At 48.7% G+C, this 19621-nt stretch overlaps 5 protein-coding genes across 5 annotated transcripts; 2 read left to right on the top strand and 3 right to left on the bottom strand.

Annotated features, from left to right (window-relative positions):
• Window positions 1-24: 24 nt before the first annotated feature.
• EV420DRAFT_1512317 (uncharacterized protein) lies at window positions 25-3871 on the top strand. The gene is made up of 17 exons (XM_060471643.1): window positions 25-290; window positions 346-353; window positions 413-514; window positions 566-600; window positions 661-1369; window positions 1430-1553; window positions 1608-1659; window positions 1714-1740; window positions 1792-1898; window positions 1950-2054; window positions 2105-2176; window positions 2231-2354; window positions 2408-2688; window positions 2741-2947; window positions 3003-3069; window positions 3116-3183; window positions 3236-3871. The coding sequence occupies exons 1-17, from the start codon at window positions 185-187 to the stop codon at window positions 3673-3675; spliced, it is 2634 nt and encodes an 877-aa protein (XP_060336043.1). The 5' UTR covers window positions 25-184; the 3' UTR covers window positions 3676-3871.
• A 386-nt stretch (window positions 3872-4257) lies between these two features.
• Window positions 4258-6199, top strand: EV420DRAFT_1617790 (uncharacterized protein; the record flags this gene model as incomplete). The annotated part of the gene is made up of 9 exons (XM_060475278.1): window positions 4258-4344; window positions 4416-4518; window positions 4570-4951; window positions 5007-5131; window positions 5186-5271; window positions 5347-5470; window positions 5529-5905; window positions 5958-6099; window positions 6153-6199. The coding sequence occupies 9 exons, from the start codon at window positions 4258-4260 to the stop codon at window positions 6197-6199; spliced, it is 1473 nt and encodes a 490-aa protein (XP_060336042.1).
• A 136-nt stretch (window positions 6200-6335) lies between these two features.
• EV420DRAFT_1617789 (SNF2 family N-terminal domain-containing protein) lies at window positions 6336-10571 on the bottom strand (the record flags this gene model as incomplete). Its single annotated transcript, XM_060475277.1, has 10 exons — window positions 6336-6524; window positions 6635-6869; window positions 6924-6950; window positions 7006-8166; window positions 8217-8580; window positions 8660-9041; window positions 9104-9321; window positions 9369-9717; window positions 9767-10283; window positions 10351-10571. The coding sequence occupies 10 exons, from the start codon at window positions 10569-10571 to the stop codon at window positions 6336-6338; spliced, it is 3663 nt and encodes a 1220-aa protein (XP_060336041.1).
• Window positions 10572-10804: 233 nt separating this feature from the next.
• On the bottom strand, window positions 10805-12213 carry EV420DRAFT_1512273 (uncharacterized protein). Its single transcript, XM_060471642.1, has 4 exons — window positions 11878-12213; window positions 11707-11823; window positions 11205-11649; window positions 10805-11149 (listed from the first exon to the last, which is right to left on the bottom strand). Exons 1-4 carry the CDS (start codon window positions 12142-12144, stop codon window positions 11052-11054), a joined length of 927 nt encoding a protein of 308 aa, XP_060336040.1. The 5' UTR covers window positions 12145-12213; the 3' UTR covers window positions 10805-11051.
• EV420DRAFT_1512265 (SNF2 family DNA-dependent ATPase) lies at window positions 12214-18962 on the bottom strand. Its single transcript, XM_060471641.1, has 25 exons — window positions 18551-18962; window positions 17867-18376; window positions 17748-17808; window positions 17617-17710; window positions 17375-17568; window positions 16323-17324; window positions 16045-16274; window positions 15923-15997; window positions 15555-15872; window positions 15481-15499; window positions 15347-15420; window positions 15102-15296; window positions 14991-15054; window positions 14842-14941; window positions 14630-14795; window positions 14516-14581; window positions 14371-14469; window positions 14302-14322; window positions 14191-14238; window positions 14002-14080; window positions 13790-13951; window positions 13470-13735; window positions 13022-13411; window positions 12561-12964; window positions 12214-12504 (listed from the first exon to the last, which is right to left on the bottom strand). The coding sequence occupies exons 1-25, from the start codon at window positions 18845-18847 to the stop codon at window positions 12363-12365; spliced, it is 5076 nt and encodes a 1691-aa protein (XP_060336039.1). The 5' UTR covers window positions 18848-18962; the 3' UTR covers window positions 12214-12362.
• Window positions 18963-19621: the final 659 nt, after the last annotated feature.

Here is a 19621-nt window from a genome sequence, read left to right as displayed (position 1 = left end):
GCCGGCATTTAATCTATTATTTTACTTGCATTTTAGTCGTTTAGTACGCTGTTTACTATTGAACATCAGAAGGCGCTTGTTCTTGTTTGGAATCAGCCGAATCAAGTTGTCTCGTGGTTGTTGAATCTGTACCTCTTGCTCCTCCTCTTCCATCTGTCTCTTCTTCCCTTCTCCCTTTACGTCGATGCACCCGGCGTCCCACAACGCCCAGAAGAAACCGCACGACATGGGAGACGACAAGGGCGACAAAAATGAAAAGCCGGTCGTGAAAACTCTCAGTCGGGTTCCACGTACGTATGATATCTTAAGTCTGGGTTGCACGGCATTAAATATACTCGATCCTAGGTGCTTGTGTTCGTCGTTTGTTCCCTTTTCTCCACCCCGACACGTCTTGCTTATTCGCTACATCCAGAATGCGTGTCGCAAGCAAAAGATGCGATGCGAGGGCGCCGATAATCCGCCGTGTCGAAGATGTCGGAATACAGGTCTCGAATGCATGTTTGAGCGTCCAAACGTGAGCCGCTGGTAATGAATGCCGTACGAGAACATGCTGACCCTCTAGCAGCGAGAAGCTACCTTGACGGGCGAAGCGGGTCTCGAGTAAGTGGCCTTTCATACCCGATGGTCCGGTTCGCTAATTCCGTGTAATCCTCGATGAAGGCGAATCCGGAGCTTGGAGGCCCACGTTGTCGAAATCAGGCATAGCCAGTCAACCATCCTAAATTCTCTTGCAGAAATACAGGCTCAACTACGAGGCTCCGTCTTTCCGGTCCGACCCCCTCCTCCAGAATTCATGGGGCCTTTTCACCATCATTCACCGATTATGCATTCTCCTGCTGCTCAAACACCTTCTACAGTCCACTCCCACTCTGCTGATATTCAGCCTTCACCCACTGGTGCCCCTCCCATGTTCAACCGCGGCCCGGGTGCAAACACGCCCGGAGCATCACGCTCCTCTCGACCACCTTACCCAGGTGCCGCTCTGCCGCAGCAGAGCCAGATTCCCCCCACCGGTGAATACACTGGTCCTCAGCCTGGCCCACCTAATGCGTTCCCACCGATCGCGTATAACCCCGGCTTTCAGGGTCCGCAAGGCCCGGTTTTACCGCCATTTTCCAGCATACAGTCGATGGGCCAACCAACAAGCCCACAACAAGCTCAAGGGAATGTTTCTTCCGTGAGATTCTATCCTCCGGATAATGGTCAGCCTGACCAACGAACCCCGCATATGGGAACTAAACGCCCAGCGACAAGTGGCGAGTCTTCTGAATTGGATGAAGACGATGGCGAACTTCCTGCTTCCGGACTTGTCGCACCTTGGGAAGTTTTACGAGGCTTGGCTGATGTGGCCATTGAACGAGCAGCCAAGGCACGTGTTCTTTGACGACCCTGCATTCAAGTTGAACAGTTGACTGATGTCGGAATGTAGGAAAACGGTGATAGCAGTGATGCCCAAAGCCGACCACGAACTCCAATTTCAGATTCGCAAGCGAGGCCCACTAAGCGAAGGAAGATACGACATAAGGGAACTAGGGTGCTCACTTTCCCCGACGGTAGTTATTGTTCGCTTCAATTCGATGTAACAAAACTGATCGGCATTTATTCAGTGGTTACAAAGAACATCATTAGCGAGGCCGAAGCAAGAGATCTGTTCAGGATGTTGGTGCTCCGCCCTGACCTTATTGTCAACTAGTTCTGACACTTTGCATTCAGTTTTTATCATGGTTGCTCGACCTTCTTGTAAACATTGCTTTGATGACCTTGTCTTCTTGCTAACTTTCCATCACACAGGCCTGTCTTCGATTCTAATGTTGATACATTCGAAAATCTCCACCACAGATCCCCTTTTGCCGTCGATGCTATCTGTATGGTCGCTTCGCACGTTCGTGACGGCGGAGGTCAGGCCACATGCTTATGGGATGATTTTTTTCTCACCGTGAAACTCGTAGGAAAATCGAGTGAGATATACCTGAGGTGTTTAGATGAAGTGCAAGCAATATCGTGTGCGACATTGTTCTCCCCCGTTGCTCGGATTGAAGCCGTGCAGTCTATGAGTAGGAAACTTTTAGCATGCTTTGAATTTGTATTGATGGTTCTATTCTAGTACTTGTATCAGGCTGGTCTGACAATGGGTGGCTAAGTGGTGGTCATGCTGTTCGGATGGCTTTGGAGTTATGTGAGTGCAAGCTCTAGATTGATCGGGCCTGCCACGGCTCATAGTACGCTCTAGCTCTTCATAAAGCATGGCCCAAACTTCTCCAGCGTATGAACGCAAATAAAGCTAATGCAGCTGAAGACCGTGATTTGGTTATAGCCAGTCGTACATGGTTTACGCTATATCTCTTCGAGCACCAGTGAGTATTATATGCCCCTGCTTGTAACGTAAATATGTAAATGTCTATCTCAGGCTATCGTACGGAACTGGTCGACCTGCCATCCTGAAGGAGGATGATAGCATCCGGCACGCCCGTGCATTGCTGCAACATCCTCTTGCAATAGAGGATGACATGCGATTAGTTTCTACGTTGGAGTTGATGGCTATACGGGAAAAGCTGCATAATTCCTTATCGCCATCTGAAGGCCAAGTCCGTGATTCAGATTTTGAGGAACTGCGACGGGCTGACGCTGCCTTCCGTCAATGGTATTCAACGTGGGACACCGCATTTTCTCAGAAGTACGAGGATGCTGGCGAGTGTGCTTCTGAATATTACGAGATTTCATTGACATCGGCTTCTTGCAGCATTCTACCGGCAGAGCCTTCAAGTACAGCACCTTCATGCTGAGCTGTTTCATAATGCCGTGGCTCTAAGAGGGATCAATGGCCCCGAAGATGTCGAAAACATGCCAGCCGTGCAAAGAGATTTAGCTATACGCTCGATCCAGATTGCGCAGCAGGGGGTTGACATCACAATTACTTCACCTGCCTACAAAGAGGGCCTGAAATATGGTTCGTGCTAGTCCACTGGTTGTAACAATTAAGATGTTTTATAGCTTCTTTCAAGCTGTGCACTATACGCACGCTACAGCGACCTTTACGGCATCATTCTTATTGCGTCTTGCCCGTCTTTTGTGAGCTTGCTCTGCTATTGAGTTGCACTTTGCTTATCCATTCCAGCCCTAATGAATGCGATACCCAAGAGATCAAGCACCAAGTAGAACGCTTGGCTGCTCTCATGGCTGAAGGTAGGAAGAGCAGCTGACGATACTAACGGCATGCATACTCATATCCTTCTAGTGCCGGGTAAACGGTATGCATTAACCTTGCAGTTGATGCTCAAAAGATTCCAGTCGCGGCGGGCGTCATCATCAAGCTCACGATCGCCCACGATTGGTCGTGAGCCCCACCGTCAGCAACTATCCATGATCATGGATCATGGTGGCCAAAACGCGGCCGCTGGAGTAACGTACTCTCCGTCCTACTCAAATCTCACAGGATCACCGGAGGGGCAGCAGATAGTGGCGGCACAGGTACCTGGCCCTGTACCATACCCACCGCATCCGCACCAACATCAGGACGCAGAACAGATCTGGCGGGGATTCGAGTCCACTGCTAATGAGCAGCTTCCGGTATGGATCTCTGATCAGTCGCTGGGTGGACAGTCCTTCCAGCAGCACGGGATGGATGCGTTCCTGCTACCCTCTGATTACCTGCCGCCAGGACCGCAAATCTGGTAGATGGCATTGTCTTTTATGTTCTATGTTTGTATCTGGCTGATTTGTATTTTAATACTTCAGATATGGGATGTGTCTGTACTAGAGGTCGGCCTATATGCGTCCGTATTTGGAATGTGTTTATGATCGGTACCTGAATATTGAATCTCGGTCAATGCCGTAATTGCGCCTTTTTTGGGATTTGGAGTGAGATGTGCAACTCTAACTTGAACTCTTTCCACCATTTCAACACATAAATGGCCCACGATGCTCACAAAACTCCTTGGAACAACGCCGTGCAAGACGCTCGACCTACTTCTCAACTTTCACAGCAATCCCACCAGGGCGATACTCACTTTACCTACCAACGCCAACGTCGTCTATCGTCTCCTCCAAGGTACCAACGAACTTTATCTGAAGTCGAGGATGCGAGGCCGGTACGCGATGAGGAACCGAATGAATTTTCCAACGTGTCAAATTTTGTTCCGCCTTTTGTTCAGTCCAATCATCAAGAGAAACCTCGCCTAGAAAAACGACGCTCTTCTAAGATAATACCCAAGTTGCCAAAGCACGTCCCTGTTGGTCGCTTGACAAGTTCTGTAGCGCATGCTGGCGCAGCTAGTGCTCATGCTTTCTCGTCTATTGTTCTGCAACGATCTAGGCGGCCTTCAACGATTGTACAGAATGTTCAAGGTATGTAAGCTGCTCGGCTGTTTCACACCTTGTAGTACATCTTGAATGTAGACATCGATCGACGGAGAAAGTTCCTATTAAAGCTCGCCAAGGCTCTTCTATCATATGGTGCACCTTCCCATCGTATTGGTTCCATGTTATCAGCAGCCTCGGACATTTTGGGAGCACGCGCCGGTCAGTCGCTAATGATCGTATGCAGTATATCGCTCTGAGAACTACTCGTAGATTTCGTGCATCTTCCTAACATCATCATTGTCTCTATTCGAGACGCTGACTCGGGCCCGACCAGAACCTACTTTGTGCGCGCAACCGGTCGAATCGCTCTGACGAAATTGCATGGTGTTCATCTCATCTACCGGGACGTTCTTCACGACAGAATTACTGCTGAGGCCGGTACCGAGGCTCTTCGCGCGATCTTACGGGCGCCTCCTGCTTACGGACTCGCTGTTCGCTGTCTTTTGGCCTTCTTCTCCGCGTCTATCATTTGTGTCGTTTCTTTCGGCGGATCCCTCGTCGACATGTGGATAAGTGGCTTGTGCGCCTGCTGTTTACAGTACCTTGGTTTGAGTGCTGCCCACAAAAGCTCCATGTATGCTAATGTCTATGAGTAAGCACTTCTTTACATGTGCAACTTGGTTCGGTCTGACAGCTTTATGTGACAGGATATCCGTCTCTATTATTGTCGCCTTCGTGGCGAGAGGTTTGAGCAATGTCCCGGGTAACATTTTTTGTTATAGCGCAATATCGTCTGCAGGTGTGGTCGTCATTCTCCCAGGATTTACAGTTTGTGCGTATCCGCAAAAGTGCCTAAAAACGACTTGTGACCCACATCGTGCTACAGTGATAAGTGCCTTGGAGCTGATGTCGCGCAACATATTTTGTGGCTCCGTTAGGATTGTTTACGCTATCATTTACACGCTGTTTTTGGTGGGTCTTCTATACCTTCCGAAGAAAGAGAGCTCACTCATGGAGGACAGGGATTCGGCCTGACCATCGGCTCAGACTTCTATCCTCGTTGTCGATCGCAAGGCTCATCGTGCATATGTTCAGGGTTCGCTTCCAGCCAATTATACATATGCGCATGGCACCTTTTCGATGACGAACGGCTCCGCACCTTTTATTCCCTGTCAGCGGAGTGCTAGCGAAGGGCATTCAAACCTTCGAGCAGGCACACGTCGTCAAAGGTATATTTGTGCTTCTATTCATCATCATTTCTCATCGCCTCATTGCTAAACAAGGCTGTTTTCGTGACCCTTCATGGCATTGGGCATTTCAGCCATTTCCTTGGTGGACTTTACTTTTCCTCGTGCCTCTCTATACGACTTGCTCCTCTTTATCCAATCTCCAATCCTTTCGGAGCATCCAACTTCCCGTCATGGTGGTCTTTGCATGCTGTTCCTATGCTGCTAACCGCGCTGCAAGTATCGTTTTGCCAAACCGAAGCGATATTGTGTCCGCTGCGGGAGCGTTTGTGATTGGATTGCTTGGGAATATATATTCTCGTCTTGTCGGTGGGACTGCATTCACTTCTATGGTTACTGGAGTGTTGTTCCTGGTTCCTGTAAGTGCATTCTAATAGCAATCTTGACAGCGAAGCTTATCATATGTATCAGTCTGGCATAGCTCAAGGTGGAGGTTTGACACAGAACTTTCACAGCTCCGCTGAACAATACTCGACGGGATTCTCTTTGGCTCTGCGGATGATATCCGTGGCCTCCGGAGTGACTATTGGGTTGTTTGTGAGCCAAGTCATTGGTATGCGGTTCCATCTATTTCTTCAATTGTGCTGACGAAGTCTATCTTGATAGTATACCTATTCGGCACGAGGAAAAATGCGGCTCACTTCGCTTTCTAACCTTTTCGGTTCGACAATCAGCAAATAACTCTATTCTAATACAAAGCGTCCATAAAGGTAATTATAGTAAAGCCGAAGATACAGACACCCATAATGGAGAATGAGACAATAGACAAATATAAAGGTGTAGAGTAATTTACGACCCAAAGAGTTGGTTTAGTTCTTCCATACGACGAGTCATAAGCTCCGCTTTGCTGAAGTTTGAACCAAGGGTCATATTGGCAAGCTCGGTTTTCTTCTTCTGGACCTCTAACAAGCGAGCTTCAATCGAGTTTTCGATGATTAGCTTCACAGTTGTGACTGGTCGAGTTTGTCCTAGCCGATGCTGAAAAACCGAAGTCAGAATCAGAGAGTGACCTAAGATAGTCACAGGGACAGATCTCAGAACAACTACTCCCACTGTACTTCGTCATAAAGGTAACTGGAGAAGCTTACGATACGGTCAACTGCCTGGTTCTCAACAGCGGGATTCCAATACGGATCCATGAGGTACACTCGTTGCGCAGCCGTAAGGTTCAGCCCAACACCTCCCGCCTTTAAGCTGACAAGCAGCACTTCGCATGCTGGATCATACTTTAATGCATCCATTGCGCGTATCCGCTCGTCTCGCTTCATTGTCCCGTCTAAACGGTCAAAGCGTATAGCTGCCGACTCTAGCGCTTCTTCAATCCTATGAATATTTTAATCAGCGTCATGCGGCCCTAACGGGAAGGAACTGAATCACTTATCAAGCATCGTCGTCCATTGTGAGCTGTAGAAGCGAGGTTCAGCACACTAGACCAAAAGAGAACGGCCATCTGACTTACAAAACTACCGTTTTCACAACGCCTTCATCGACCTCGACTCCCTTCTCATCCACCATCTGTACTTCAATTGAATCCGGATCATAATTTGACGAGTATGGATTCGTCCTCGAGAACTGCACCAAGTCACCCAATAAGGCCTTGATCTTGGTGGACGGATGACAAGTCTCAGCGCCCGTCCCACGTTGTCGCTTCTCCTTCCTCGCAGGTTTCTTCTTCCCCGACGAACCCTCCAGGTACTCTGACTTGATTTCGATCGCGTCAGCAGGACACAGGCCCGTTTGGCAGGCAGAGCAGGAACGGTAGATGTCAGGTGCAACATTGGGCCATGCAGGGTGTATGCATTGTCGGTAACACTGCAGGCAGAATAAATGCTGGCATCGTGTCAAGATGGGACGAGGCACGGAAGGACTACTGGCGCGAGTCGGGGCCTTTGAAGAAGCCTTATTCTTCTTCGTCTTTTTGGGTCCCATCTCGTCCATTGCGTCATCCTGACCCTCTCCGGAGGAAGTGCAGAGTTCTGAACCACATTCGACACACTGTGTTGTCGCGGATTCTTTCAAAATAGCAAAAATGGCGACTGCACGAGAGGTTGTGAATCCTTCCTTTGCGATCGCAGCGACGATATCTTCATAAGATAGCGTGCCATCTTGTTCGTAAAGATCTTTGCCCTCCACAAGCTCAAAATGATCGCATATCTGCCGCAGTCGAAGAATCTTCTGCAGGATACCAACATAGTTCTTCATGACTTCATTCTTGTCTGACATCTCGTTGAATTCGGCTTTGGAAGCGGTGAAGAACTGATCATAAATCTCTTGCTCCTGGGCGTCGAACTTCAAGAGCCGGAGCTCATCTCTTCGCGGAGGCAGCGAAAGAATTCTTTTCCCGTCCATGGTCTTCGACTCCTTCGTTCGGCGCAGTGTTATCGTCCTCATCAGCGTCTGCAGTCTAGCAATGCCCATGGTCTGCCCAAACTTCACAGGTGTGCCAATGAATTCCGTCCACACCGCCTTATCATCTAGCGGTTGCAAGCGAAGGAACTTGATGAGGGCGAAAACGTCGTCCAGTTTGTTCTGAACCGGCGTTCCTGTTAGGCATAACCGCCGATCTGCCATTAGGTCACAGGACGCGCGACTGCCCACTGTCCCGGTTTCTTTGATACAACTGGGAAGAGGATAAGTGCCATGAACAAAAACGAGAGAAATCATACGCACTGAGCTTCGTCCAGAACAACACGGAACCAATGGATGCTCTGCAGAGCACTTGACGCTTCTGAAGCCCCAAGGCCTGGTTTCTTCCTCTTAACGCCCCCCTTCTTCGTTTTCGGAAGTCTGAGAATCTGATTTCCTCTCTCGTCAATCTCTACACCTCCGCCATCGCTGCTTCCGGCGCCTTCCTCCTCTTCCTCCACCTCCGCAGTAGCGATACTCCGGTTCTGTTTAGAAAATTCGGATGCCAATGTAGCGTAGGTTGTGATAACGGCGTCGAAATCCGCTAGGAATGCGGGGTCCGGCCTTCGAGCGTTACCGTGGTAAATATATACCTTCAAAGGCTTGCCAGTCTCGTATTCGCGCTGGGCTTTGTTTCTGACTTGACGTCGGTGAGCGACCCTTGCGACGTTGATTGCGAACACAAAGCAGTCAGCAGCAGCAGCCACCGCCACCGCCAAAGACTTGGACTTCACCATTCCAGTGTTCGCGGAATTGGTCTTCCCAATTGGAAACAGTCGACAGCGGACAAATGATCAATGTCGCTCGACTTTTCGCCTTGATTCTGTTAGCCCTTACGTGTTCGGCTTCGAGTTTTTCCTGCGCGCGCTGTGCTTTGGCCTTTGCCTTGGCCGAAGATGGGCCATTCTCGGACACGTCGGGCATATTCCATACACTACCAGCGAACTGCGATGGAGCGGGAGGTGAGTCATCTGAACTAGATCCCCACGGAAGGCTCGGGGTTTCTAAGGGCGTAGATGCGAATGTCAGAGCGGAGTTGAGGGTGGCGGCTATCAGTGAAACGCAAGTAATAGTCTTGCCAAGACCCATCTAGAATGGATGAAAATGAGCAAGTGAACCCAGTTGAACTAGTAGAAAAGACCGTGTCGCACATCATCTGCAAGAATGGCACCTTTGGATTCCTTAGGCTCCTCATAGACTTCCTTCTCGGTGACAATATGCGTCCATGTATCATGTCCAGACATAGACTTTCGCGCTAGCCACATAGACGAGAAGACACCTTCAGGGGTCTTAATTTCTCTTTCTCGTTCCATGAGAAACGTGAGGGCTTTCTTCTGGTGGGGATATAGCTGTGTAGCAACCTCAGGCGCTGGTAATGAATGAGAAAGGAATTCTTGAAAGCTGAAAACTACGTACCGGCTTCCATTTCAGCCAGGTCGGCACCGCTCTTCATATTCTTGAAAAGTTCATCCACCTGACTTCGCTGAACTTCCACACTCTTCCCTGCAGGCGTCGCAGTAGACCATCTCCCATTGGCACCGGGAGGATATACGCTTCGATTCGGAGCGTACTGTACGCGATTATGCCCACCAGGAGGAGGATTGTGAGGGTTCATGTACGGGGTTTTGCTGCTGACAATTTCATTGTACGAAAATGGGGGAGTTGGATGATCAAGCAAAAGACCGCATTGATAGAAATAGTCTCCAACAACAGGAACATTTCCTCTGGGTGTGTATACAAGCATCGTGAGCGGAAGAATAGGAGCCTGGTAGCGTCAGCAGAGAAACACGACACACCAAGGAAGATACACGTACATTGGATCGGCATTTCTGCACCTTGGCCTCTAGGCGTATAAGGCCTTTGCCAACCATATGTCCTAGACTGCTAGCAACCTTGTGTTCCACGATGCCAAAAGGATCACCCGTCGGAGTTTTGATGTTGAGGTTATCTGTGGTACCATCCGGTTTCGGGGCATGTTCATACTGAAGCTTCACTGGACCCCATTCAACTTGTGGTGAGGCCGGGTTTGTAGCCATCATATAATCGATAGGATAGAGGACAAGAGCAGTTACTGTGAGTTGGCCGATACAGACTGGGGTCTTGGGAGATAATTCAACAAGACTCGGAGATGGAAGAGGTTTCTGCATTTGAGGCGGCGGCGACGGTGAGTCTGTCAGGTCAATGATGGCACGATCTACACTGTGAGCCGAAGGTCGTTTCTGGGGAATAGATGAAGGCGCTACCGGCGGAGGCGCATGAAAAGAAGAGGGACCAGCAAAAGGCGGGCGGTAAGGACCGTTATTTGGAGGATTAGGACTTGGAGTAAAGATACTAGGGCATCATAAAAGAATTATGCCTGGCAACGGGCATCGCCATGGCTGGTTTCTGGTTGTATGACGTGAAGGACGACATTGAGGGCGTTGGAGAAGGCGTCGACGGCATGCTATGGGTCGTTGGAATGGAAGAGTTGTTGGGGTGAGTGATATTTTCCAGGCGCATCCTCTTCAGCTGCCGTGGGTAGTCGTAGATCTCGTCGCCGTCGTCGGCAGTCAAGTCGATGGGGTTCGACTTGTTTGATATGGTGAGATTGGACAAAGAGGGCGTCGACCGGAGAGACATGATGGCGACACAACAGCAAAATACGAGGAAAAGAGTATTTCCCGACGTCGACGACGGTGAAGAAAGGTGGTCGAGGGCGCCGAGAACGTCGACTGTAAAGAAGCTGTAAGTTGTTCCTCAAAATTCTGGCTTCGGCATGCCACGTGATAAGCCGGCACCGACGACGGTGATGCGACAAATCTGACGCTGAAATGACTGAAGATAACTAAGACAGAGGGATCGGTCAGCAAATACCGTAGAGAAATGAAATGTATTGTGACTAAATAATTATTTAAGCATAGTATGGGAGATGACGGGTATACTCGGGCCAGTCCCTCGCATGCGATGAACAAGGTATCATCGCATGTGAGTGGCTGGCTCGAATCTGCCCCCAACATGATGCATGATGGATAAGCAAGGATAAGCAAGCCCGGGCCATTCGGCAAATGCGATGATAATAATCCTGACATATCATAATCAAGTCGGGAATAATATCATTCGCTAAGTCCATCCCATCGCGTAATATGCCGCCCGTGCTGCTTGTTCCTTGGCAATCTGTTTGTTTCCACCAACACCTTGTCCCTTCTCTATCCCGTTGACTAGAGAGCGTAATAATGAGTCTTGGAAATTTAACAAACCCGCGATTGTACTCACCAACACATTTGACAGTCCACTTGCCGGCATGAGGAGGACCGCTGAACTGAGCAGGATACTCGACCACCACGCGTCGCTGAGAAGCCTTTTCGTTGAACTGAGGCAAAAAGGCTAGATGGGGCTGGGCAGGTGTCATCGGATTGGGCAACTTTGGCGGAGGCGGTGGTGGTTTGACCATCGGCGTAGCTGGAAACATCGGCATGGGTGTTGACGGGAAACGTGAGAATTGAGCAAACGGGTTTGGTGGGATGAACTGGGGTCTAGGAGGCGTAGGCTGGGCAGGCTGTAGTTGAGGTGTAGGCAGATTCTTCACCCTTCGCTGCGAAGGGGGTGGCTGCTGTATCCCACTGAGGCCCATTAGCGCATTGATCCACTCTTGGACTGCATCCATTCCAAGATTTGCGAACACACCGCCGACATATGCATAGAATAAAGCATTTGTTTCCTATAGCCGTATACTGAGCAACGATGAACGTCAGATGCAACCATGGAGTATACTAACCTCAGGTGAATGCAACATTTCGAACTGGTCTGGGTGGCATCGGACCTTCTCTCGCATTTGGTAGCGTCGCACCCAGGAGTCAATGTTCATCCAGGAAGTTATCTCTTTTTTCTTCGCCTAGTCTTCCCTGAATACCAAAGCATATTAACAGACAAGCGCCCGTGAACTCACCTCCATCTCGCTCAATCCCAACAACGGTCGTTCGTAGAACAGCGCCGTCATCACTGCTGCATCGAGAGCCTTCTCCCCCAGTACCGACAGTCGTTCGTTGTCTTCATATTCGTCGGGCGAGGTGGCACAGGGCCGTCGAAGTGATTTGTGTGTGTATACTCGAAGATACGTATCAGGTTCTAGTTGTGGCAGCTGGACATGTTCGGACGAGCGTGTGCGTTTGAGTGTCGGATTGGAGGCGCTCTGGTACGACGAGCTTGAGTGCATACAGGCAAGATTTGGAGAGCTGTCGTTCGGAAGTTAAGTATCAGATGGTAGAGAGTCACTTACCCGTTGAGCGACCAAATAAGAGAACTGCCTACCGCTTTCAGCGTGGCTTCCTTCCCACGTTCTATGAAAAACAATAAGGCTGTGTTCTACTCTACAATACTCGATTTACATGTACTTCGGTCACAAAATATAGGCCAAAATCGGGATATAGTCTACTACAGATTCCGTGAGGCATCGTTATTATCAGCAGCCAACGCCAGTTCTCTCCGCTTCTGTTTCTTTAGTATAAGTTTGAGATACTTGACAGTATCGCCGGTTCCGGGTAAATCTTCTAGACGTTTGATCTCTTTGGCAACACTGAGTCAGAAAGGTATCAGTCTGTGTTTCATCGCACCATGGGTAGCACAACGAACCTTCTGGGACCTGCTTTGATTAGAGGACAGTCAGGGAGTTTGTGGTATGTGTGTCCGCATACAACACAAGGAGCATTCTCATTCGGCTTCACTTTCTTAGCCTGTGCCGACTCGGAAATCAGCGGGGTCGGAGATGGAGTGCGTTTGGATGGTCCGGCCATAGGTGACGGCGGTCGGCCTACAGACGCAGAAGGCGCAGCATGAATCTTTGACGGACCAGCTACAGGCGCTGAGGCTGAGAAAGCAGGAGGCATCCGTAATCCATTAGCCGCCTGTGGCTTGGGCTTTTTGACCACAAAGTTCTGTGCTGATTCCTTTATCACTGGACGCAGAGGCTGGCCTGCGACTAAGCTAAGATGTCCACGGTAATATAGGACTCGATCGATGGCTTCAACTGCAGCTCGCTGTTGATTAAGGACAAGTCAGTAGGTGCTTGTGGTTTAATGAACAGAAAGGCATACCCGTTCTTCAAAGGGTTCGTCGTCCGCATGGAGAATCAACATCTCCCTGAATTCAGCCAAGTTCTCTGATTTGTCCGTCATAGCACATTCTCCCAGACGATCCCCGTGTCTCTTCCCGCATAATCCACAAGTGTCGACCGTATTCTGGATCGCCGTAAATGGTCGGGTTTCCTTCGGCTTCTTAACTTTCTTTGGCAAGGCTGGAGGCGCGGTCGTTTCAATGCCTGAGACACTGACACCACTAGCGTTTGTGCGAGTAGTATCACTAGCATCCCCGTCGGATATTTCTGAAGCTCCATACGCAGACCCATCTGATGTGTTTGATGCCGAGGCTTTGACTTGATTTTTGTGTGGAGGAGCTTTCGGCGTATCCTCGATGTAAATGCCAGCCTTGTTTGAAACACGTGTAAGTGCGTTTCGGACCGCTAGAAACAAACCTTATAGTTACCTGTGATGGGGCTGCGGCTTTTCGACGCACTCCCCGGCCTGTTGCAGCCACCTCTCGTTGCTGGATCTTCTCGTGTTCCGCGGTGATTAATTGTAACGTCGTCGTCCAGGAATCACCTTGATCCTCATCCCTCACCTCTTCCAGGGTTTCACGATCAGCTGTCCAAATCTTGGCAAATGAGAACGCAGCGCCCTCCTTGACTGCCTCATCCTGGTCGCCTTCTTTCTCGGTTTTTTCTATGAGATTATCGACGTCATGGTCGGTATCTAGATGTAGCACTGTCAGTTAAAAACAGCCCTCTCCATGGCAGTTCAACCCACAGGTTATATCGTGTGTCGTCTCATTTCCAGATTCAAAGAGTGCTTGAGCGCCATAGCCTAGAATTGACTGCACATTCTCTCCTGCCGAGTCATCATCATCCATCTTCTGCACAATGAGATGGTCTAACACCATCTTCTTCTTTCCAACTTGCACGATGCGTTCTGCAGTCATGATCAGTACATTGTAGGTATTTGATGGGTTATCATCTCACCTTCCGCAGATGCCTTGACCATCAATTTGAAGACTAGACATGTTTTCTGTTGTCCAAACCTATATGCTCTAGCGATAGCCTACGAAACCACTTAGATATGATCTTAATCACCTGCGCGAAGACCTACTTGAAGATCCTGCAAAGTGAAAGACATCAGGTTGGAATCCGTGATTGATAATAGCGACATACCTGGTGTGGATTGAAATCAGGATCATATATGATGACAGTATCGGCACTCTATGAAACGACGGTTATAAACAGTTATAAACTCAACAAATCAAGGACCAATAGATAACTTACAAACAAATTGATGCCGACACCCTATTTGACTGATCAGAACATAGCATACACAGATTCATTATCACTTACCCCTGCGCGTGTCGTCAATAGGTATATGAAGACATCGGAGCCCGGACGATTAAATTCGTCCATACCCTTCTGACGTTCAGTACCTTTCGTGTTTCCATCCTACGAAACAGTCAGAGTTACATCGCGATCAAGACTCGTAACAGACCAGGCGTAAATATTTGATGCCTTCTCCGACTAAGAAATCTTCAATGATGTTCAATCCGATCACGAACTAATTCATCATGAATAAGATAGTCTCGAGTTAAGGCCGACAACGTACCTGGCTGAAAAGTAGTACTCTATGACCTCGGGCTTTCAACTTGGGCAATAACGATTTCAGCAAGCGGAGCTTTGCACTGGCATCAATCAGTTTCTCGTGGGTCTCTTGTGGCGAAAGGCCTGTGGGTTCTATGTCTTCGAAGCAGAGGTAAGGATGTTGAAGACACCTAAGAACTATTAGAATGCTGCTACCAAAACTGGTTCAAGACTCACTTTCGCAATTGCATGAGAACATTATTGATGCGGCCTTTTGACTGTACCCCTGTCTTCGCGCCGGGCTGAGTTAGAGCAGCGAGCAACTCCAAGTTGTGGCCTATTCAGATGAAAGTCAGATGATGCTACGCCACCAAAGGAAATTTTACTTAGGATACGACGATAGATCTCCTTTTGCAAAGGTGTCATCGAGACGGGGACAATGACTTCGTTCTAAAGCAAGATGAGACCGTGAATGTGTACACTCCACGAGAACTCACCTTCGGAGGTAGTTGAAGCACTTCGCTTTTGATACGACGAAGGAAGTAAGGCCTTAACCTAGAATGGAGTTGCTTCACGAGGTCTTCGGTCAGTTCTTCGTGTTCCTTTTCCATAGCCTCCAAATCGTTCCACTGCTCGGGATCGAGGAAGTTCATGAGATTAAATAGCTCCCGAATGTTGTTATTCAGGGGCGTCTAAAATCGATTGTAAGTAAAAGAGAGAGTAAATCCTTTGGAAGACGTACGCCTGTCATAATGATCCGATGAATGCTATTCAACTCATTTAGCTTTCTAAAAAGCAGACTCTTGTCACTCTTCACTAGAGATAAAGGTAAGTTCTGCCACTTTGATGAACAACAGAAATACTTGCATCTTTGACCTTCATCGATTACCAGGACCTTCGAGATATAGTCAGTATGCCAATCATTATTTTAAAGAGCACTTAGTATTTACCTCCCAACGTGGTTGATTTTTAAAGACGGGTGTAAAATCTTTCTGACCCAAGAGCGCTTCGTATGTCGTGATGAGCACATGGAATTTGGCACCAGTTGTACCAGCTTCTTTTGTTTTGTGCCTGAGCTCGAAGTTTTTGATCACTTCGCGGGCTTTACTTTCTCCGTAAAACGGTACCACCCGGAGGTTCGGCGCCCAACGCTCAAATTCTCTGACCCAGTTGGTGATAGTAGAATTCGGAACTACTACAAGAGCGGGGAAAGTCTTCCATTGAGACGCGATTTTCCCAATAAAAGTCGCAATTTGAACTGTTTTGCCCTATAGACGTATTGAATACAGGTTTGCGGGAAAATGTTCTGGCAACGTACCAGACCCATCTCATCAGCTAGAATACATGGCTGTTTGTTCCACCAGTTATCGACTAACCAATTGAAACCGTCGACCTGGCCAAATGTGAGCAAGAAATGACATGGAGGCGAACTAGCTTTACTTGGAAAGGCATCAACTTCAGTTCAGGTTTCTGACCCAGATCCAGATCAGCGGCATCTAGAAGTGCGTGTTTACGCTTGTATTCATCCTTGGGCCGGTTTTCGTACGCAGATATTTCATGGGCCTTTAGTTTCGGAACTTGAACCGACCGAGATTTTATGTAGCGTGACAATGCGGTTTCGAATGCTGGGTAAGTGGCGTCGGTCTTTTGAGGTGGAGAATCCCATGATGCTAGTGAAACTATTAGGGCAAAAAATCAGAAGTAGAAACTGGACTGACCTTCATCGTAACCAAGATCTTCCCACTTGATGAAGGCCCATACAACAAGCCCAATATTGTCAATCGTGAAATCTTCGCCAGTGCGCGTCTCCCAGTCTTCGACAGTTTCAATCATGCTGTCGTCAGGCTGCTCTCCAGTACTGAACACTATATCATAGTCCGACCCAAAGTCATCATTGGCGCCGTCTTCCATCTCCTCGTCACTAGACATCCTCCGCAACTTTCCCTTGCCTTTGTTGACTGCTTTCTTCTTGGGCTTGGAGCGCCAGATACGAATGTCCAAAATACGATCCACAGTCTTCCATTCGGGAGGAATCCGAGATTCAGCGTCAAGCATAGCATCCTGAGGTAGCTGAGGAGTGTTCGTTCCAGGCTTTACTGAAGAGGCCCGCGACTGATCCGCATCTTCAAATATAAAAGCGGGTTCTTCGATTTCGATCTGCTTCTTCGACGCAGCCAACAGTTCGACTTTCGCGCCACCAGTCAAGAAATTTCTCAATTTGGAGGGATGAGTGGAGAGTAACCACATGTGAGGAACCCAATTGAGTCGACGATAACTTCGTTCCTCCCATTTGACGAGGTATTCTCGAGGTAAAGGACTTTTGTAATTAGGTGGCTCGCTCACAGATCGAGGAGGTTCAACAGCATTAGCAGGATAGGGGCGCCAAGCCAGGATTTTATCCAGTGGATAGGTGAAAGATGCACAGTCGTGACAAAGCCAATTCCTCTGATAGTGTTCTGCAATCTCTGCTACTGTATCTGCTGCATGATTAGGCGGCTTAGGGAGATGGTCGTAGTGGGACAGTCGTTTGCAGGTGAAACAACGGAAGCGAAGTTCTTGTGCGACGTCAACCGCCTCGACATCTTTGGTATCAGTATGATCGGGGTCGTTGGGCACAGTGCTTGTTACGCTGGTACCTTGAGACTTTTGCACCCGTGATAGATCTGGCACAATAGCAACCTCCATGCACGACATGCAGATGCCACCTTTCATGCAGGAACCTGTTAACTATGTCAGCACACTAATTCTACATGTCGTTGAAGATGCGAACCGCAGATAAACTCAGTTGTCTCAGAAATGCCCAATCCCGGCCGTTTGCTTGGACCATCCTTCTCCACGTTGGCTGCAGCGTCGGGGTTAGCAGCGATCCACAAGCCTCGGTCTCGTTCTCGGGCGGCCTTCAAAATTTCGTCCCTTTGAGTGCTAGCCAGGCAACGCCAATGAGCAGTAACAGGACATTTCAAACTGATAACGGTCAGGGTCATATATTAACTACAGAGGGAAAAGACACACCATCTAACCCAACCCCCGAGTTCGCCAAGTCGCTCCACTTCATCTGCAGAATCAGGCTCAAGTTCGTCTTCCGATGACCTCTTCTTTCTCCTGCCTTTACCCTTTTTCTTTTGAGCGGCTGCTTGTAGGACACTGAGTAGGACCGCGATGACATTTCTCACAGATTGACCGATGCGCCCTCAAGGCTGAAGACTCGTCGTCAGAGAAAGGATCGTAGTCAATGTCAACAATAGGGCGAAAGAAACCATACGCAGGACGCGAGGCAGTCCCGCGCGCAGGTTTTCTTCTTATTCCTCAGAGTCTTCGCTTTCGCTCCCCGTGATGTGATGTAGTCATCGCTGTCTCCGCCATCTGAGGATGCCTCAGAGATTTCATCAATGTCAATCTTCATAGGCTTTCTATATCGCGTAGATCGTCTTTGGGGAGCGGCGCTTCCGGCGTCATCTTCATCCTCGGACCCTTGGATAGCGTAGACTCTCTGCGAGCGTGTCTTTGTCGGACTGAAAGGGAGTGTCGAACGTTTTGCGCTGGATCTTTGTCTAAGTCGACGTGATGGTGCTCTGTAATCGTCTTCATTCTCTGGAGAGCTTTCTTCTTCTTCTTCATCCTCATCCTCTTCTTCGGAGTCTGGAACAATGTCCGAGAAAACAGGTCCAGGCTTGGGCCTGCCAATCTTTAACATAACAGTAGGACGAGCTTTGGGATGGACGTCGTGGCCAGATGGGTCGAAATGTGGCAGTGATCCTTCAGCTTTGCGCGTCTCTGAAGAGGGGGAGGATGTCAGGATATTAGGGACCAGGCCTGATTGCAAAAACGCGCACTATATGCCTGTACGAGATCTGCATGATTTATTTCGAACATCCTTTTACGAAACTAGAAGAGGCAACGCGTCAAAATACATGTCAAGACGCGTTAATATGACGACGACACGTACCCGATGAGTAATTCCCTGTTGATAGCGCGCATAATACCAATCATGGCCCTGGTTGTCTCTGTATTCGCCCATTACTTCATCGACGGGGGGCTCGATATCGCGTATATTGCCTGTCTCTGGCATGTCTTTGTACCTGCTTCTCTCCTCTGAGGGGAGAATTGGAGGAACAATGACGAAATTGCGCGATGGACCAGGATTGGGCTTGGAATCAGCGGATGGCAGACCTGAGGAGCTCCGTTGGCTCTCTCTATCGGGTGTGAAGAGGAGGACTGGGTCGGAAGAGTCCTTGCCAGACATGGCAAAATAGTTGAGGACAAAGTTTCAAGACAATTTGATATGCTGTTTGGTTGTGGCGGGAGCCAAATCATCCCAAATAATATAGGTGCCGCGTGCGTCATGATAAGTGATGTCGATGATTGACCGTTTTGCACTGCTCACATTAACTTATTCACTGTGCTCTTGCGCAAAGTCTCATTTCAGCTTTAATTCTTTGTCTCCTCAGAGAACGAAAACGAAACGCGCTCAATGACATAGTCGGCCCGAATCACCCGACATACAAAGGTAAACAGATACGCTTGTTCTCGATATCTTCAACTTCATACCATCATGTTATTGCACGTACTCGTATGAGTTTGTATCCTTCTGCTTACTCCTTCCTATTGCATACTGGCCTTGAAGCATTTTCAGGACTTTATAGACATCGCATCATTCTGAGCGCCTATGATCACATATACTGTGTCGATTGTTTTTAGGCATTGATAGACAGCGTTCCTCACGTCTACTCCGATCGAGTAGGAAACACTCCGAATTCGGGTAACAGAGTATTTCTGGGAGAAAGGGAAGGAAGCCTTTTGGGATTACAATTCAGGCAATACCACCAGGGTCAAGCGGCCTTCCCACTCGATTTTGCCTAGCCGGAATCCGCCTATACTACATCTGAGGGCTCGAGAAATAATATACAGATCAGCTGATTGGCGATCATATAATTTACTCATGCAGGGTAGAATAGTCAGGCAGCTAAAATGTCCGTCGAAATAAAGACCGATGTACCGACGAGCTGAGCTCTGCTTA

Source organism: Desarmillaria tabescens (genome assembly GCF_030435595.1).
Source record: "Desarmillaria tabescens strain CCBAS 213 chromosome Unknown EV420scaffold_5, whole genome shotgun sequence".
NCBI classification, from domain to species: domain Eukaryota; kingdom Fungi; phylum Basidiomycota; class Agaricomycetes; order Agaricales; family Physalacriaceae; genus Desarmillaria; species Desarmillaria tabescens.
The sequence above is the reverse complement of the archived record's forward strand: the minus strand, read 5'-3'. Positions and strand labels throughout refer to the sequence as shown.

Bases quoted from the DNA above. Each gene is read 5' to 3' on its own strand.
- EV420DRAFT_1512317 (XM_060471643.1), top strand. From the start codon at position 185: ATGCACCCGGCGTCCCACAACGCCCAGAAGAAACCGCACGACATGGGA. The intron at 1,554-1,607 runs GTAGTTATTGTT...GCATTTATTCAG, and splicing joins GGTGCTCACTTTCCCCGACG to TGGTTACAAAGAACATCATT. The intron at 3,070-3,115 runs GTGAGCTTGCTC...TATCCATTCCAG, and splicing joins TTGCGTCTTGCCCGTCTTTT to CCCTAATGAATGCGATACCC.
- EV420DRAFT_1512265 (XM_060471641.1), bottom strand. From the start codon at position 18,847: ATGTCTGGCAAGGACTCTTCCGACCCAGTCCTCCTCTTCACACCCGAT. The intron at 17,809-17,866 runs GTATGGTTTCTT...TCTGACGACGAG, and splicing joins GGGACTGCCTCGCGTCCTGC to TCTTCAGCCTTGAGGGCGCA. The intron at 13,412-13,469 runs GTAACTATAAGG...GTTTCAAACAAG, and splicing joins AAGCCGCAGCCCCATCACAG to GCTGGCATTTACATCGAGGA.
- EV420DRAFT_1512273 (XM_060471642.1), bottom strand. From the start codon at position 12,144: ATGCACTCAAGCTCGTCGTACCAGAGCGCCTCCAATCCGACACTCAAA. The intron at 11,824-11,877 runs GTGAGTTCACGG...AGGGAAGACTAG, and splicing joins TGGGATTGAGCGAGATGGAG to GCGAAGAAAAAAGAGATAAC. The intron at 11,150-11,204 runs GTGAGTACAATC...TACGCTCTCTAG, and splicing joins GTGGACTGTCAAATGTGTTG to TCAACGGGATAGAGAAGGGA.